Raw genomic sequence first — 20,635 nt, 5'->3', positions numbered from 1 at the left:
TAGAAAACTAGAAAAGGAACCCTCACCATTAGAAATTCTACCCTCTTCTTTACTCAACTTGAAGTTCCCTCTAGCACTTAGTAGATCTAGCACTTAGTAGATGGGGTCATTATAGGGGAGCTCAAGGTGAGTTCCCATAGGACTGCTCACCCTTAGGGTTGACTCTGAGTGTTGGTCTAGGGCTAAGGCACTCACTTGCACTCACTCTCACTCACAATCACTCACTCACTCACAACCCTAAACCTCACAATCACTCACAACCCTAAACCCAAATTTTCCTGAATCCTTTGGTTTGATCCTTTGGTAGACTCATGTAGATGGTCCCCTAAATCCACTAGCCCTAGGCTAGGGTTTAGCTAAGACCAGTACATAGAGGACCTAAATGGGGTTTCCATTGGTCCATAGCTCATTTATGGTGGATATCTCCACAATTCTACCAAAATATCCAACTTGACATTTTGCCCCAAAATCCCCCAAAATACCTAGATACTCATGGAGCCCTAAATTTGGCCAAAATTCTCAAATTCACCCAAAATATCCAAATTTGTTAAAAAATCATTGCAAACCTTTTAAAAATACCCAAATTACCCAAAACTACCAAAAAATACCAAATTTACCAAAATGCCAAATTTACCAAAATTGCCAAAATTACAAAAATATCATTGGCACCCCAACTTTCCCAAAACCTTCAAAATCACTCCAAATGTCTCCAAAACCCATTTGGACCCCTCAATTGACCCAATTTGACCAATTTGATTATTTTGACCTAAACCCCCAAATTACCTTTAAGGGCCCAATTTCCCCAAATTTACCTCAAATGTCCATCAAAATTTGGTCCCAATCTCCCCCAAATTCAATCCTAAACTCAAATTCACCTTCCATATGATCAATTTAAACCAAATCTAAGCTCAATTGGTCCATGCTTTGAGCCCAATTTTAATCTAGGTCAAACCCCCAATTTTGGCTACATGACCTAATCCCACCAAATTGAACTCCATAGCCTACTCCATTGGCCTCAATTTGAATCCTAAACTATTCATAACAATCCTAAACATCAAACTTGACCTTCAATTGGCCTTGGGGAAGCCTCAATTTCATTTAATATCAACCCAAATCCAAAAATCCACAAATTGGTTGTCTCAAAGTTCCACCAAATTGATTGTCTTAGCCCCAAAATTGGCACCCAAGTTATGTTGAAAAATCTTCATGACATTCCTATTGACCATTTTCAACAATAAATTTGGACTTAGCCCAAGCCTAGCCTAATCTAGACCCAAGTTTAGCCCAACATGCCCAAAGTGACCAAATTTCCAAAATCCTTCAAATTGAACCCCCAATTGAACTCAAAATCATTTCAATCCTTCACCAAAACTCTTCATTACAATCATCTACACAATTTTGATCAATCATTTTGGGCTCAAATTCATGGCTAGCCTAACCCAAACACAAACTTTGGTCATTTGGACCCAAATTGAACCTATACACCAAAATTGACCTAACCACCCTAAAGTCACCAAATTTGTGACTCCACATCCACTAAGCTCTTCATTTAGACCAGGCTAAACAACACTAAACCCACCCAAGCATGTTATGGACCAATGGATCCCCAAATTAAGGGATTCATTCCTTTTTTTGGGCCTTAATAAAAAATCTCCCTCGTCATCACTAACCTTTGAGGGCAAATCTTAATTAAGCCTCCCCCTTACTCATCTGACTTCCTGGCCACCTCCTCTGGCCCTGCCGACCGGCCTAGTCTGAGAGCCCTAAGGCCAAATCAAACCCAATCTCAACCCCAGAGTCTACCTCACCCTAATTAACCTTCGAAGCTTTTCAGCCCTCCACCTAAGCAAGCCTTTGCACCCAAGGCCAGGCCCTGAGCTCCCCTCCTCTCCGGCCCTCTCCGGCCATGGCTATAAAATGGCCCCTTCATGACCAAGAGAGAGGTGCTGAAATTTTCTCAAGGAGACCCCTCTAAATTGGTCCCATAGCCTCTTTGAGACCTCCTTGGTGCAACCCAACCACTTCCTTGGCTTAATTCCCCTTGTCGGAGTTCAATTTTTTAGCTCAAATCCTTGTCGGAGATAGGACAGAACTCTCCACACCTCCACAGTGCATAAAAATCAAATTAAACTCACACACACCTTCACCACAGTGAAAGAAGACAAAGTCTCATCAAAACCCCTTCACAGAGAGCCTCTACACTAAACTTTGATCACCACCCAAATTCAGCCTTGATAGAATTTGGGTCTATACCTTTTACCAAAACCAGAGGCTCAATCCCTAGCCTCCTTGGGCTCCAAGAACGTGTCGAGCACCTCTGATTGAAGCTTCCCTTCCCAGAGCAAAGGTATTGAACTTCCCCTCTTCCCGAGCCTATTTTGATTCTCTATTTGATTAGGGTTAGTTTAATGACATGTTTACCGTATGGATGTGTTCGTCACACTTAGGCGAGTCCATAGGATCAAACTCGAGGTCATTTGGTTGAGAAATGAGTGAGATCTAGGATTTTAATGTTAATGGTCACGATTTCACTCTATTTGGGAATGATGACACGGATTCGTTGGATCATGCGTGTATCAAATGGAGAGCTCTGATTACGCCAGATGGGAGCGTGGTTCATAAAGCGTGTGTCGAGTCAGTAGCTACGTGGAAGGCGGCGTCCAACCAGAGTGCGCCACATGTGTTTCTGGAGCCGTAGCATGATTGCATGGTGTCGCGCGTTTAAATAAAAAAATAGGGATTTAAATAATTCAGAAAATGCTTCCTACCTTCAAAAATCCATAGCTTGGTGTAGAAAAATCATAAAAATAAAATAAAAATATCCTAGTGCTCAATGAACAGAGGAGAACAATGTGAAAATATTTTGAAGTTTATTTGATGAATATTTTATTTTTAATTAATTAAATACATATTAGAGTATTTTAACTCTCTATGCATGTAGACATTTCACCATGGTTTGATATTTTGGCATGTTGTTGCCTTTGTCTTGGAGGATATTCTTTGATTTTTCCAAAGTCAAAGAAGACCTTTAGACAGAGATCCATACTTTTTCAAATTTATGTCTATTACTTGCATAAATTAATCATAATAATTTACATGTTGCATTTTAAAGCTTAAAATAATCCAAAAAAATTTTGGAACATCTATTGTGACCAGAGAAACCTTTGAAAAGTATTTCATGAGCTAAGTCATTAAGAACACACTTAATTCTCACAAAACCCTAAAACACAAAGAAAATTAATTTGGGAAATATAAACATCTAAATGACTTGATTTTAAATCTCCATTGTGATTTAAAGTTCAGAGAACTCCCCATAATATTTTTAAAATATTTGGAGCTCATTTGATAACTCAAAGTGATTTTCTAAGTTAAATGTCATTTTGACACTAAAATCATTTTTAATAATTAAAATATAACATAAAAATTTATAAAAATTATTTTTGGGAGTTCTCTGTGATCAGGCAAATTTTTTAAAAATAAAATTGTAACTAAAATAAAAACTTCATTTTTTAAGCCTATTTTGAATATTTAAATAATTAAAAATTAATAAAATTCACAAAATTAATAAAATTTATGAAAATGTTCTAAATTGTTTCTTAAGCACTTAAGAATAATTGGAATATTTTTCTAATTTTCTAAGTGAAGATATTGAGTTTTAAAGCTTAAAATAATTTTTTAAAGGCTAAAAATGAAATTTTCTTAATCTTTCACTTAAAAAATTCTAATAATTCAAAAAAAAATCTGAAAAATGTAAATTTTGTTCCTCTGGGTTCCTTGACCTTAGAGAGATTTAAAAAAAATATAAAACTTAATTTTTCACCTTAAAAATATTTTATAATTAATAAATAATCCAGAACTTAAAATAATTTTAATAATTCAAATAAAACTAAAAAAATCATGGAATTTGTCCCACGTGTCTACCTCTAGTAAAAGTTTCAATGGATTAGGCTTTACCTTGGTCAATTTGTTGAATTTTCTTTGAAAAATCTCATTCTTGCATATAAATAATTACATAAATTAAATCAAAATTTGAAAAATCATATTTTTTCCTCTGATGTCTTAATTGTCCCATGAGTAAGGTGGGATAAAAATTCTAAAGTCATTTGAATTAAATTTTATGAATCATGAAGCCTTAGGGGCAAAAGTACAATTTTAGAAATTTAGCCTTAATTAACATTTAAGCTTAATTTAAGAAAGAGAAATGGGCAACATTTGATCTGAATCAACATATTTGGATGATTGAAACACAAAAGATTAATTTTGTATAAACCAATCTCACTTTTTTCAATTAAAGAATATTTTTCAATTAAAGACTCACTTTTTGCGATTAAAGGATAAATTTGAAATTTCCTAGATTATCAAAATTTGGAAGCCTACCAAATTGAATGATCCTAGACTTAGCGGTATAGTTTTGGGTGTTAAAGACTCTCTAATTTAATATCCTTATCTAGTGTTCAAGTGACATTCAAATGCTTTGATGATGAATTATTGTCATTTAAAATTTAATCTCTTTAACCAGGATCTTAAGGGCTTAGTAGTGACCTAAGCTAAATCAAATTTAATTAAATGAGGATTAGAAAAGTGAATGTAACTAGAAATTGAACACCTTTGAAACACTACAAGCCCAAGTTAAAACCAAAATTGGCTAAGTGTCTCAATAACACTAACTTGTCCCTTTAAGGTCTTCACCTGCATAATTCTCGAATTGAATGATAAATGATCATCACCCTACTCTTAGGGATAATTGAAATATCACTGTTCCTTGAACACTAGAAATATTTATAGGATGGATTATTAAGCAACATAATAAGGTTAAATGAACTCGAGACTTTTCACCAGGCAATGAGGGGAAAGCATGGACCTGCCTTTTTCTCCTCACCTATACGATACCTCGGAGGTCTACTAAAATTGATATGTTTCGCCTAATGAAATCACCCTTAGTCAAATTAATAGGTGCTCACCAAGATAAGATTTAGGATTTTGGTAGATCACCAGAACCTCGCTTTTTCACTTTACATAAAATGCCCTTACATGCATTTTGAGTTTCAGGTGGTGGAACGAGAAGACTCACCAGGTATGCTTTTACAGTTTACAGTACTGTCTTTTTCTATACTTTCCGTTCTATACTTTTATGCTTACAAAACTTGCATGCTAAACAACGATGTCACCCTGCATGAAAACCAAAATTGCTAGGATAACCGCAAAACCGAAACCAAAATTAAAATCAACCAAGATAAAAATCACATCTACAACATTCAAAATATAAAAAAACTCAAAATTTAATCATAAACATCACAAAACCACAATTGCAACTAAATTAAGACGTTTCTTCCGTTTCTTTCTAATGATCGGGAATCCCTTGGAGGAGGTAACCTACGGTTGCTTACGAGGCTTCCCACAGTCCAAATGAAAGTATGAAACTCATTAAGTTAAGTTTAGTAAATTTGTTTGAACTAAGTGAATCCAATAGAAAATAGTGGTACCAGAACGAGTGAACCGTGAGATCCTAACCTGTGTTGCTCTAATCAACTTTAACATGCCCCCATAATTTTTTTAAAGAACTACAACTATATGGTCATCTAATTTCACATCATAACTTGACACACTAGAAAACTTAAACTCGCCATTACGAGGAGCTTGGAGCTAGCATGGTGGGCAGCACGGTCATCTTCAACAGCAAAACCTGTCTTCCCTAGTTAAACCAATTCCTTCCTTAAAATTAAGCAACCAAGTCATAGGATTTCGAGGTTGTCTGCTTATGCAACATAAATCCTCACCTTATCTTTAGGCCTTTGTACAACTCTGTTGTACCATCTAAGCCCTAACTCGTGTTAGGATTTCGAGGTTGTGGTTCGTCACGATCTAAATCCTCACATCTTCCAGGCTATTTGTGTGATCGTTTCGCAAAAATGTAAGCCATAAACAATAAAATTGGCATGATGAAACACTCAAATAAATTTCTCCTCAAAATTAAAGCCAAACAATAAGATAGACTGAGAAGTCACTGAGGTTCTCCTCTGAATCTATGACATCACCTAGTTCTTCCTCCTTTAGATTCTACAATAAATGTTCTAAATTTGAGACAATCCCTTTCACACCTCTTTGACCGATCTCGTTGAAAAGTCCTATCCTTTTGATCTCCTTGAAAATAATATTTCCTGATTTTTATCTAGAATTTTTTTAGGAGACTTCGGTTATCTAAGATGTAATTAACTATAGGGGCTTGCCCTTATAGGAAGCTAATTCGAACCCAGCTTAATATAAACTCTATTTAATTCTTCATATTAAATAGGGAATATTATCGGCAAATGAAACAATTTCGCAGACCAAACAAATGTCATTTGAATTAAATTGTATGAATTATGAAGTGATAGAGCCTTGAGAGCAAAAGTGTAATTTTAAAAATTTAGCCTTAATTAACATTTAGGCTTAATTCAAGAAAGGGAAATGGGCAACATTTGATCTAAATTAACATGTTTGGATAATTGAAACACAAGGGATTAATTTTGTATAAACCAATCTCACTTTTTCCAATTAAAGGATATATTTGAAATTTCCTAGGTTATCAAAATTTGGAAGCCTACCAAATTGAATGATTCTAGACTTAGGGGTATAGTTTTGGGTGTTAATAACTCACTAATTTAATACCCCTATCTGGTGTTCAAGTGACATTCAAATGTTTTGATGATGGATTATTATCACTTAAAATTTAATCTCTTCAAAAATGACTAAGACATCCACCAGGATCTTAAGGGCTTAGTAGAGACCTAAGCTAAATCAAATTTGATTAAATGAAGATTAAAAAAGTGAATGTAACTAGAAATTGAACACCTTTGAATCACTACAAGCACAAGTTAAAACCAAAATTGGCTAAGTGTCTCAATAACACTAACTTGCCCCTTTAAGGTCTTCACTTGCATAATTCTTGAATTGAATGATAAACGATAATCACCCTACTCTTATGGATAATTGAAACATCATTGTTCGTTGAACACTTGAAATATTTACAGGATGGATTATTAAGCAGCATAATAAGGTTAAATGAGCTCAAGAGTTTTCACTAGGCGATGAGGGGAAAGCATGGACCTGTCTTTTTCTCCTGACCTGTTGGATACCTCGGAGGTCTACTAAACTTGATATGTTTCGCCTAATGAAATCACCCTTAGTCAAATTAATAGGTGCTCACCAAGATATGATTTAGGATTTTGGTAGATCACCAGAACCTCATTTTTTCACTTTACATAAATTGCCCTTACATGCATTTTGAGTTTCAGGTGGTGGAACGAGAAGACTCGCCAGGTATGCTTTTATAGTTTATAGTACCGTCTTTTTCTGTACTTTCCGTTCTGGACTTTTATGCTTACAAAAGTTGCATGCTAAACAATGATGTCACCCTGCATGAAAACCAAAACTGCTAGGATAACCGTAAAACCAAAACCAAAATTTAAATCAACCAAGATAAAAATCACCTCCACAACATTCAAAATATAAAACAACTCAAAATTTAATCACAAACATCACAAAACTAAAATTTCAACTAAATTAAGACATCTCTATCAGATGATCGGGAATCTCTCGGATGAGGTAACCTACGGTTGCTAACGAGGCTTCCCACGGTCCAAATAAAAGTATGGAATTCATTAGGTTAAGTTTAGTAAATTCATTCGGACTAAGTGAATCCAATAGAAAATAGTGTTACCGGATCGAGTGAACCGTGAGATTCTAACCGGTGTCGCTCTAATTCACTTTAACATGCCCCCATAAATTTTTAAAGAACTACAACCATAGGGCCATTTGATTTCACATCATAACTTGACACACTAGTAAACTTAAACTCGCTATGACGAGGAGCTTGGAGCTAGCATGGTGGGCAGCAAGATCATCTTCAACAGCAAAACTTGTCTTCCCCAGTTAAACCAATTCCTTCCTTAGAGTTAAGCAACCAAGCCATATGATTTCGAGGTTGTCTGCTTATGCAACATAAATCCTCACCTTATCTTTAGGCTTTTGTACAACTCTATTGTATAATCTCTGCTATACAATATAATCCCTAACTTGCCTTAGGATTCTAATGTTGTCGTCCGTCACGACCTAAATTCTCACATCTTCCACGCTATTTGTGTGATCGTTTCGCACAAATGTAAGCCATAAACTAATAAAATTGGCAGGATAAAACACTCAAATAAATTTCTCCTCAAAACTGAAGCCAAACAATAGGATAGACTGGGAAGTCACCGAGATTCTCCTCCGGATCTATGACATCCCTTAGTTCTTCCTCCTTTGGTTCTACAATAAATGTTCCAAATTTGAGTCAATCTCTTTCACACATTTTTGTCTGATCTCGTTGAAAAGTCTTATCCTTTTGCCCTCCTTGAAGATAATATTTCCTGATTTTTATCGAGAGTTTTCTTAGGTGACTTCGATTATCTAAGATGTAATTAACTATAGCGGCTTGCCCTTATAGGAAGCTTGTTCAAACTCAACTTAATATAAACCCTATTTAATTCTTCATATTAAATAGGGGAAATTGTTGACAAATAAAACAGTTTCACAGACCAAACGGATGTCATATATTTCTTAGTTTATTTGATTGAGTCTCATCCTCAAGTCTTGTATTTATCCTTCGGGATAGATACAGGGTTTGAGATACAACATTCTTTCATTTAAACTATAAAAAATATGGGGTCATTTTGATTTCATATTTTTCTAAAACTTATATATATATATATATATGTAAATCAAAACGTCCTTTCGAAGCGGGCGACGAAATTTCGATTCAGGCGACCGACAGCTTCCAACGGCCAACTCCACAACCTAAAATAGTGCTGACAAAGGTTTCAGTCACATTAGAGAACTCATATAACTCAAACACTCAATTACTCAATAAAATTGAAGTGAGCATCCAAAAAATCGGTTTAAATGGAAGCCTACAAATGATTTTGAGTGAACTCCTAAGGGGCGCCTATGAGTGAATCCTTAAAGAACATTTTGATTAAAATGTTATTAAACAAAAATTTTTGTGTTGCCTCTTACTAGAAGCCAATTGGCCTAGTATCCCAACTAACCTCCTTGTATAGCTAAGAATGCTAAAATGTGAAGCATCACTTAAATGAAAACCAAAGATAAAAGCACCAAAAATTGAATCATGGTGAAACTAATAAGTATTATAATGTTTTTTTGTGACATCTTCAAAATGGTAAGATTTTTATAAATATTTTTTACATCAAAATTAATTCTTTTTCATTTCACAATCATTTTTTTTTAGAAAGAATGAAATGAAAGAGAAATAAATAGGAGGTGAAATATATCCTTCTCAAGGAATGGGTTAGGAAAAACATGTTGTGACACCCATATATATACATGTATATATATACATATATTTATATATGTATATATGCATGTGTGTGTGCATGTATATATTCATGTGTGTCCTTGCTCTCTCAACTTCTTTGTGACTTATAAAGAAAAAGAAACTAAAATGTGTCAAACTTCTTTTTGTTTCCTATCCATGCCCTATATAATATAACCTCTTCTTGAATTGGCCACATATGTCAATTTGCTCTTTGGCTTCTATATCCAAGTTCAGACGACAATACACTTATTGAGGCCGAACAAAATTTACAAGAAGATGACCAAATTTAAAAGACAAATTCTTGTTTTCTATAGAAAATAATTTCTTAACAAAAAAACTCCTTTTATTAATTTTTAAATTAAGCAACTTTAAAAGAATATATGCATAACATCTTTTATACTATTATTTTTTTTCCATGTTACAAGCAATAGATCTTTGTGGAGTTTGTAGAAAGCTTTAAATCTACATAGCCTACATTTTCGTGCACATCGACACGAACTCATAAGGTGGATTCGGTTTTAAGATTTTAATTCTTTTAATATTAATATTTACATAATCAAGTACTTTTCACTGAAATCTTAAAGTTGCAAGATAAATCATAAACAAACTCAAGGTTAAAACTTAACCATATACAAGGTTAAAAAATGTTCATAAATGCTGGATCATTATCCATCTCTATCTTTATACATATGCATTTTCATAATCTATGCAAAATAACAATATGTTATATGCTAATTTACTTTTATGATATCCCACGAAGCCAATTTATTAGTGATTAATGATTTTATACTTTCTAGATTGTAGGAACTCCAAACTACATGTGTCCTGAGATACTAGCAGATATACCTTATGGCTATAAATCAGATATCTGGTCATTAGGTAACATTTTCACCATTAATTAACTCATTACAAAGTTTTCTTCTTCTTCTTTTCTCTTACACATAACCCCTCTCAATGCTTTTATTTAAAATAAACTTCAGGCTGTTGTATTTTTGAGATTTCAGCACATCAACCAGCATTCAGAGCCCCAGTAAGTATATCTATATACATATATTCACATTCAGATTGTTTGCTAGTGTTGAAGAAGCAGTTTATTTTTTCTCATCTTTGTTGTTAATGAAAATACTCAAACAGGACATGGCAGGACTGATAAACAAAATAAATAGATCAGCTATATCTCCAATGCCAACTAAATACTCTTCTTCACTGTAAGTAGATTCATTCAAACAAAAAATATCAAATACTAGAATAAATTAAAGATTTTTTGCTAATATATTTTTTTCTATGTAATAACAGTAAGAGATTGATCAAGAGCATGTTAAGAAAAAATCCAGAGCATAGACCAACGGTAAGTTCCTAAACAACACTGAGAGGCTGTCTGGCAAAGGATTTAAGGTGGGATTTAGGCAGGATTTAAGTGAAATCTTGTCGTACGATCATTTTGGATAAAATAAATTCTATGATGCTGTAAATTTGTATTCACGGATTTGGGTGTAAATCCTGGATTTGGTGAACTTACAATTGAGTGCTTTGGATTTAAGGTGCAACTCAATAACTGTCGCGGCGCAGCTCAGTAACAGCCGCGGTAACTGTCAAACATTTTCACTGGATTTACAATATTTACTAAATCCATTGCCAGACAGTTCTTGACATTTAACCCATTCAGGATTTAGTAAATCCAAATTTACGAGATGTACTAAATCTTAGTAAAATCTCATCTGTTGCCAGACATCACCTAACATACATCAAGACAAAAAGTTTACTTACACCATACAAATTTCAGGCAATTGAGTTGTTGAGGGATAACCACTTGCAGCCATATCTCGCTAAATCCTGCAATCCTTCTTCATTCTTACTTCCGATAAAGCCAACCATGATAACATCACCAGAGAAGCAAGCAAAAAGGCAAAGTGATGAAAAACCAGTAGCTACAAAATGTACAAGAAAACATGTGTTGGGTACTCAAAGTTTAGAAACACCTGCAATAGATTTTGTTATAAGAACTCAAGAAAACATGCCAAACAATTTTGAAATGGACTCCACCCTTCTAACATCCTTGCAAATTAGCGATGATGTAAAACAAATAAAATCAAATGATGGTCAGCAAGTTATAGATAAAGTTGATTCCAAAGAACAAAATAAGCTCCTAAGAACAAAAACTGAAGCAGATGAGATGGGAGGAGTCACGGAAGAAGCTTCTTCGGCAAGCACGCTAACCATTGTACCAGCAGATAACACACAAGCTGATCAGTGGGAAAGCTTGAATGTGATTCAGCAGCGAGCTGATGCTCTAGAGTCTTTACTTGAGTTGTGTGCTCAGCTTTTGCAGCAAGAGAGGCTAGATGAACTTGCTGGAGTTTTAAGGCCATTTGGAGAGGATGTTGTGTCTTCAAGAGAAACAGCAATCTGGCTCACAAAAAGTCTCATCTCTAATGCTAAAGTTGGCAGGGAGGCTAAAATATAGTAATATGTGGCTTGGAATTGCAATCAATTACTATGAAAAAGATGGACTCTTTTATGAAACTTTCATGTGTGGTTACTTCGTATTAAGTTTTTTTCTCATGACCAAATAATGGATCAAATAGATATTACCACGTTGTAATACTTTTATATAACAATACAAAATTGCAAGTGAATAAGTTCAACATGTAGTATTAACCAACATTAACTTATTGGTGCAAAAACATTTAGCTTCAAGAATAAAGTTGTATATATTACTCAATGCCATTGTTGCAAACAAGCAAATTGTGTTTATTCTCTTTAAATGTTGCAATTTTAGTAAAATTAATACTTATAGTATTTGTCTCTAAACAAGGTCACTATCAAATTCTTCATGCCAAAAGGAAGAAACTCCAAAGAGTATGAACAATTCATCAATATACTTTCCAAAATTTTTCTTATCAATGTCCAAAGCAGCTATTGGTTAAAAAACTTGAAAACTTAAAGCATGATCTTGGATGTGTAGAAGCATTGATCTCTAAAACATTACAATAATGGTTAGTTGTGTGTTCTATATTTCATGTATTGTGTTATATTTGATAAATAAATCACAATTGCATGTGCATCAAATAGCTAACAAAAATGGAATTGAAGAAATATATAATGTTAAAGACTTTTAAGTTAAGATCATTTTCAAAACTTGAGTGGTGATTGCATGAGCTAAAATAGATATTATGTAAATTGTCAAGCTTTAGATGAGGATTTAAAATTGTGGGGAATGAGATGAGTTATGAAGGATTAATCTAAGAGAATTAAAGTTAAGTCATTTATCCAAATGATGAAATATGTTTCAACCCAAAAGATTTACTTATATGTTGATATCAGTCATTAGATATTTTTTTTTCATAAATATAGTTTGAATTATTTATAATTATAAACCTGAAAAATTTCCCAATCAATTTATAGGATTAATTTAGTCTTTTGGGCATGACCAAAAAACTGAACATAATGCAACACTTGCTATAAGCGATGAACAACATTATATGAGTGTCATGGAACTAGCCACTCCCAACATGCAATTGATCTTGATTGGCATGTCTTATGCATGAGCTAAAGGATTTAATCTTTAGATTCCTTCATCTTTCAAATGTAATCTTTAAGATCGGGCAAAAATGCCATTACTTGTGATAATAGGTCCTATCATCTTTTGTTGAAAAGTTGGTATTTCGAGTGATGAGAGTTAGAGTAGAAGGTTGTGTTATTATAGGTATCATACTTGTTAGTCATTTAAAACATGTTCATAGAACTCTTGATGTTACATTAATTATTCATAGGTAGGACCAAATTGTTATGTACTTGTACATTCACGGCAACATATGGGTTATCATCTTAGTAATGCACTAAAAATCCAACATAGTACATAGGATATGATTTCTTACATAGAACTCTCAAAACGAAAGACCGATTAGGTTTGACTTAAATGAAATAGTTGTATTATATCTTGAAAATTACAACGGTCTATCCTTCTTTGTTTTATTTAGAGAAGGTGATATGACAAAGCCTTAGCTTTTCTGAAGGGTCTAATGTGAATAAAATAGATAATATTGTACAATAATGCAAGGTAACTGTGTTTGTATCAGTCATTCGATGAAGAGAAGTGATGGACATGCATAGGCAAACATTAGTATAAATTAGCAATAGATGGCAAAAATTAACTAACATTGGCACTAGTCAACTACAATTGACAATGAATGTCAATTGCTTGTGAGAGTAGAGCCAGAAATTCTCATTGTCCTAAAATTCTCTCCTCCCTTCAATGTACAAATATATGACATATTTATATATATATATATAACACACACACACACACACACATATATATATATATATATAACGGTTGTTTCAATTATTTTATAGGAACCCCAAATAATCAAATAAATGTTCCATAAAGATCCTGATCAATCTTTTGATATTTTTTGAATATCATAGTATATCAATAATTTAATTAATTAGGAAATTATGGGGTTATTAAATATATTGCTTTGAAAAGCTTATTCAAATATAAGCATGTGGGAATCATAATTAATTTGATCCCTCTAATAGCCTTCTAAAGTTTTTTGAGCTTGATTTAAGCACATTTAGACTCACATCAAGATCATCTTGGTATTTTTGGTTCTTCAACTATAAAAACTTATTTCGATCATAAAGTTTTTGAATGTTGGATCATGGTGATCTTCGACCCAAATTAGAATTTTTTTTAAAATATTTTGAACTTTTAAGAATTGAAACCTGCTTCAAATGTATGTTTAATTAGGGGTAAGTATAGGAAGATCGTAGGTCTTTATAAAGAAAAATTATGGGAAAAATATATTTTTGAAAGGATATTATAATACTTTTCTTTTTTTTGTAAAATTGGAGAATAATTTACTTATAATAATCACATTCTAATAAAATTGAATATAAAATAATTAATCATCAAAAAATATCAAAAGGTAAAAATTAGTATTCAAATAAATAATATAGTATCTATTTGGAATTTAAAAGAAAGCCTCCCTAAGTGATTCTCAATGATTTTTTTTGGAAAATTTGCATACATACCACACAATTCCTTAAAATTTGCATTTATAACCCTTAAATTTTGATATTTACATTTATAACAATTTGGTATTATAAACTTATGAATTAAATGGTGCGCCTCACTTTTTAAAAGTTAAAATTGTTTGTATTTTTAATATGATATTAAAGGTCAGACTATTAGTATGTAAATATGAAAGTTTAAGTGTTTGATATGTGATATGTATATAAATACTTTTACTTTATTTTAATGGCATGCCACTTCTCATTGATATAGTTGACCAAGATTTGTCCTTAAATCACACCTAAGGAATAGAGGGTCAGATAGAAGAAAGAACAAGCGGTTGAGAGAGAATTGGGCAGTTTAGCAGTTAAGGCAAGAATGTACAAAGGGAGTGAGATCAAAAGGGCCTTTTTAGCTCGAGTGAACTGGAATTGTGGTCAGAATTAGGATCTTATATTTACATTTATTACCCCCCATTTATATGGGTTGGACTTCATAAAATAATATATTTAACACTATATCATTTCTAAACCTTTGACCATATAGAAATGTCTTCTTGTTAATTTCCCCACGGAAACTGAGGTCTTGGAAAGATCTTCTTCAGGTTGACTTCTTCGGTGAATGTGGAGGTTCTCTGCCTCCTGTGATCCTCGATCTTGACCTTTCATAGTTGTCCCATGAGCCTTTGATCTAGAGTCCCTTGGTTTCTTATACACGATTTTCTAATATTCCAAGTCAACCTATTTGTTGTTTGCCTTTGTACTCGCCTATATGACTGGCTTATACTAGGGGATGAGCCGAGTGCTTTCCAGCCCCATTTGATGATCCGAGTAACACTTTTGATTGTACACATTTAGTCTCTTGATTCTCTCATATCTCAAAAAATTATGATGTGAAAAAAACGAAGGAATTCAATGTAATTATTAATCATGACTTTTTGAGCTTGATTTAAGCACATTTAGACTCACACCTGTTCTCTCTCATATCCGACACTCTATTCTTTAGGTGTGATTTAAGGACACATCTTCATCAACAATATCAATGAGAAGTGGGTTGTGGCGTATTAAAAATCCTACGAAGGAATTAAAACTAGGTTGTGGCGAAGGCTTCCGGATTGTAGAGGATGAGGTTGTCGCCAGCGGGAGAGAGATGCTATAGTGATCTTCACTTCTAGGGGACTCCAGGTGTCGTAGTTCATGCCATTGTGGTTGCTTCTGCCATGGAGGTGGCTGACAAAGCAATCTGTTTGGACAACATGGAGCGTAAGTCGCTGCTCTAAAGGAGATGGCAATCTGCATAAGGATATGATGGATGTGAATATATCTCTAATGTCGTAGGACTAGGTCGACTCCACCAAGTTGACGCAGTTCAAGACCCGGGAGGGGTAATCTCTCCTTTGGAAAAATTATTGTGTCTAGATTCTGGACGCAGAACTACCTGTGTCTAGATTCTGGACGCAGAACTACCTATGTCTAGACAATGGACGCGATGCACCGATCGCCAGAAAGAAAAAAAAATCTCTCGCGATCAGTGTATTGCTAGCTGGAACCCGATTAAAAAAAAAAAAAACCCTTCCCCTCCTACCTTCCTCTATCGTGAACTGATCCTGTTATTTCGCGAAGAGTCACAACCCCCCGTCTCCTTTTAATTCGTGAAACAGAGAGGTCTTCTCTGGTTTACAACATTTTTTTCTTCCTTTGCTCGAGCAGCAGGATCCAGCGTCGAGGAAGAAGAAAAGTCTTACAAGATATCGCACGAATCTCCTTCAGATTTTGCAAGGCCCCCCCTTTTTGTGTTCTTCTTCGATAGTTCTGCTTCCATAAAATAGAGGAAGATAAGTGCAAGCAGCAGTTTCTTGTGGCAGAAGAAGAAGAAGAAGATTGTTCTCCCTTGACTTCATCTTGGTGGTTTGTCGCAGAAGAGAAATTGGATTTATTTCTCTTGTAAGTTTATCTTCTTCGGTGTATCTCGATGTAGAGAGAGAAGAAGAGAGAGCAAGGAAGTGAAAGATCCCTCTTGTAAGTCGAGATGATCGACTGGTGTAAATTTTTTAAGTAGTAAAATCCTATGCAACTCCGTGGACGTAGAAAATTTGTTAAAACAAGTAAATCTGTGTGTTCCACTGTGTTACCATTTTCTGGTGTGAATTTTCTTATTCTATTTTTTTGCTTCGTCAAAGATCGTTCTTCTATTTTATATATATATACCACAACAACTGCTATCAGAGCTGTGTTTTGAATCTGAGGAAAGATGATAGCTTCAGATGAAATGAATGTTTCAGAGATCGAGAAGTTTGATGGCACAAATTTTAGTTACTGGAGGATGCAGATAGAGTATTACCTCTATGGGAAGAAACTTCATCTTCTGTTATTGGGGAAAAGACATGAAAGGATGGATGAGGCTGAATGAAATTTATTGGATAAACAAATTCTGAGGGTTATTCGATTGAGCTTATCGAGGTCCGTTACACACAACGTCGTCAAGGAGAAGTCGACTGTGGATCTCGTGGCAGTCTTATCATGTTTGTATGAAAAATAATCGGTGAATAACAAGATATATCTGATGAAGAAGTTAATCAATTTGAAGATAGCGGAAGGTGTTTCTGTTGCTCAACACCTGAATGATTTCAATACTATCACAAATCAATTGTCGTCTGTTGAAATTAATTTTGATGAAGAGATATGTGCGCTAATATTGTTAGCATCGTTAACAAATAGTTGGGAAGTCATGAATATGACAATTAACAGTTCTGCAGGTAAATCTAAACTGAAATATGATGATATTCATGATTTGATTTTGGCTGAAGAGTTGCACATGAAAGATTCTGGTGAGATCTCAGGTACGAGTTCGACACCGAATGTTGATTTCAAAGGGAGATCACAGGATATAAACTCAAACATAAGGAGATCAAAATCAAAGTCTGGTCAGCAGACAACCTGCTGAAATTGTAGCAAAGCTGACCACATAAAGAGGAACTGCACAAATCCCAAGAAGAAAGAGAATGATAGCGTAAATGTAATATTTAAAAAAGTACATAATGCACTACTGCTGGCAGTTCATAGTTTTATTAATAACTGAATATTGGATTCAGAGGCTTCTTTCGATACAACATTCCATTAGGAATTGATGTGAAATTATGTTGTAGGTGACTTTGGTAAAGTATATCAGGCAGGTGGAGAAGCTTTCAATGTGGTAGAAATTGATCTACAAAATTCGACAATGCAGGGCAATGATGGAAGTAAAGAGGAGAGTGGGTCCGGTGCACTCATTCCTATTATTCCACAGACAGATAGTAGAGAACCACAGAGGTATGAAGAAATCTTGCAAGATGAAAATTCGAGCACGTGGGAGCTGGTAGAACTTCCACCAGGGAAGAAGGCATTACACAATAAGTGGGTGTACCAGGTGAAGACTGAGTGTTATGACAATAAAAGGTACAAGATTAGACTTTTTGAAAAAAACTTTCAGCAGAGGCAAGATACTGCCCATGCAGTGGGAGTTGTAAGAAGAGATAAGAGTAACCCAGGAAATAACTTAGAGGTGCAAGGCTATGTGGACCATGCTGATATGTTGACTTAGGGTGATACTCTTAAGAAACTGAAGTTGTACACAGCTTCAGTTGGTCTTCTGGTGTGAAGATAGAGGCTTTTGAAGAAAAAGGCGACTCCGCCAGTAGAGGATATCAGTTTGAGGAAGAAGACATTGTAACTTGTGTATCTGTCTCCAAGTGGGAAATTTGTTAGCTAGAGCCCGATTAAATGAAAAAAAAAGGTCTTCCTGCTCCCGCATTCCTCTGTCACGAACCCCCCGCTTCCTCTTAATTTGCAAAACCGAGAGGTCTTCTCTGGTCTTTGACATTTTTTTCTTTCGTTGCATGAGCAGTAGGATCCAGCATCGAGAAAGAAGAACATATTGCAAGGTATCACACGACTCTCCTTTAGATTTTGCAAGGGCCCCCTTTTTGTGTTCTTCTTCGGCAATTCTGCTCCCACGGGATAGATGAAGAGAAGTGCAAGCAGTAGTTCCTTGTGGCAGAACAAGAAGAAAGAAGAAGATTGTTCTCCCTTGACTTCTTCTCGATGGCTTGTGGCAGAAGAAAAATTGGATTTATTTATCTTGTAAGTTTACATTCTTCGGTGTATCTCGATGTAGAGAGAGAAGAAGAGAGAGCAAGGAAGTGAGAGATCCCTCTTGTAAGTTGAGACGATCTACTGGTGTAAATTCTTCAAGTAGTAAAATCTTATGCAACTCTGTGAACGTAGACAATTTGTCGAACCATGTAAATCTGTGTGTTCCACTTTATTACTGTTTTCTGCATCTACTGGTGTAAATTCTTCAAGTAGTAAAATCTTATGCAACTCTGTGATTCTCTTATTGTATTTATATATATAAATATATAAGATCTAGTTGTTGTGGTGTGTATATATATATATATATATATATACACCACAACATGTATCGCGTTTGTTGTTTGGACACAATAATTACTCATCAGTCAGGATTGTTACAAACCATGTGTGAGTTCTAATATTCAAACCTTGTGTAATAAACTTATGTGTTTCATTTAAATGAATATCATTTTTTTTCCTTTGACTGATATCTTGAAGTTATTGTCTTTTATTAATACGCCTTTTCAGTTTTAACGACTTGCATGTTATTTTTTCACTTTCATTTGCGAGTGTGGTACCTTCGCCCCCAATATAAGGGTTTTGTTCCATGGTAATTTTATTTTTTTTTCCATTATCACATATATCTTTTCTCTCTTTTCTTTTGATATGTCTATTTCTAGTCGCACCAGCCCCGTGGGTTTTTTCACAGTAGACATGTCAAAGTTGTCAAAAAAGACCCACGAGCAAGTGGAGCAATCTACGTAGATAAGCATGTTTGTCTATTCTATTTAGCTGAGGGTGACCAAGAAAGACTGGAGAGTAAATGCCTTCCAAGATAATGAGTCGATGTTTGGCAATGATTGGTTTAGACTCGGGCTCCTACTTCCTTTAGACCATGAGTTGGTGAGTATCTTTATCTTTTATGGAGTTGTCCCAACACAAATGATGTCAAATTTAATCATTAGTACAATGACATTGGTGGTGTTCATGTGACGAATGAAGATCCCTTTTTTGGATAGAGTTCTTTAGGTTTCTCTTCAACATCCCTCTCTATCTGAAAGTGCTCCTTTGGAATAAAGTTCACTTCCAAGAGCTGAAGAAAAAAGCAAAGGCCTGAAAGTTGAAGTTCTACTTTTTCTCTATTGAGGGAGGTTGGTCGATTGGGATCAGATCTTTTGAAGTACCCTATGCAAAGGTCAAACCAATTTCAAGACCTCCGCGAAGGTCATTGGTTTGAGTTGGTTAAGGTCATACCTGATTCGCTTGCCGCAGATTCCCAGCTTTAAGGCGGTCCAAACAATTTGAAGCTTAAATTTCTTTACCTCCAGCATTTCCTTCTGGAAATGAGTGATGTAGGCCCGTAGGCTTTCGTTCTCTCCCTACTGGATATGGAGAAGGGTCTCAATGTCCTTTTAGGAGAAGTGTCGTATTATCCTTCCTTGGCTTGTTCACGTTGGTGAAGTGCGCTATGAAGAGTTTTCTAAATTTGTAGAAGGATGGGATGATCCCATCCAACAAGTTGTTAAACCACCCGAAGTGCGACCTCCTTTAATGTGGTTAAGAAGAGTCAACACTTCATAGCGTCATTGATCTGTAGAAGTCCAACCGACAATTTGAAGGAAGCCATGTGATTTGTTGGGTCACTTTTTCCCTTATAAAGATCTAAATAGGGAATACTTAGTTTTGTCAGGAGTGTAGTTTCTAGGATTTGTCGAGAGAAGGCCCCGCCTATAATAGGCCTATCGAGCGCTCCTACTAGATCCGTTGGGAGCTTGATCATCGGCGTAGATGTCGCACCGTCGGCAGGCTGGGAGTCCTCTTTCTCTTCGATCGGTCGGTTGCCAAACTGACCCTTAGGTGTTGGTGGATCTTTGCGAGGGCCTCGAATTGGTCCATTATTTGCTCTCGTCGTAATGGACCTCCACTTGGATGTCTCGTTGTATCGTTTCTCCATTGAATCTCATGGGTATTGCGTCCCTCTGCAAGGTTTCTCATAGTTGGCTCTGCTTCTCGTTCGGGGCATGTTCATGCTCACCGCACCATCTTTTAAGATTTTGAATCCCAGATTGTCCTTTTGATAAAACACGTCTCGAGAGTTAGAACCGAGAGAATGAGAGTAGGAGAGAGAGAGAAAGAGACTGACAAAGAATTCTTGAG

The 20,635-nt window shown here is 35.0% G+C and overlaps 1 protein-coding gene across 3 annotated transcripts in view; it reads left to right on the top strand.

Moving 5' to 3' along the window:
• LOC110025951 (serine/threonine-protein kinase Nek6) overlaps positions 1 to 11,875 on the top strand; it is a 24,120-nt gene extending 12,245 nt beyond the window's left edge. For all 3 annotated transcript variants that reach the window (XM_020726655.1, XM_020726656.1, XM_020726654.1), the window contains 5 exons: positions 10,150 to 10,231; positions 10,333 to 10,382; positions 10,487 to 10,560; positions 10,649 to 10,700; positions 11,136 to 11,875. In XM_020726655.1, coding sequence (XP_020582314.1) covers positions 10,150 to 10,231; positions 10,333 to 10,382; positions 10,487 to 10,560; positions 10,649 to 10,700; positions 11,136 to 11,816 — 939 coding nt within the window. In that variant the 3' untranslated portion in view covers positions 11,817 to 11,875. The remainder of the gene's footprint in view (positions 1 to 10,149; positions 10,232 to 10,332; positions 10,383 to 10,486; positions 10,561 to 10,648; positions 10,701 to 11,135) is intronic.
• Positions 11,876 to 20,635: the final 8,760 nt, after the last annotated feature.

The sequence above is a fragment of the Phalaenopsis equestris genome, unplaced genomic scaffold, assembly GCF_001263595.1.
Source record: "Phalaenopsis equestris unplaced genomic scaffold, ASM126359v1 Scaffold000343, whole genome shotgun sequence".
NCBI classification, from domain to species: domain Eukaryota; kingdom Viridiplantae; phylum Streptophyta; class Magnoliopsida; order Asparagales; family Orchidaceae; genus Phalaenopsis; species Phalaenopsis equestris.
This window is presented reverse-complemented; position numbering and strand designations above follow the sequence as displayed.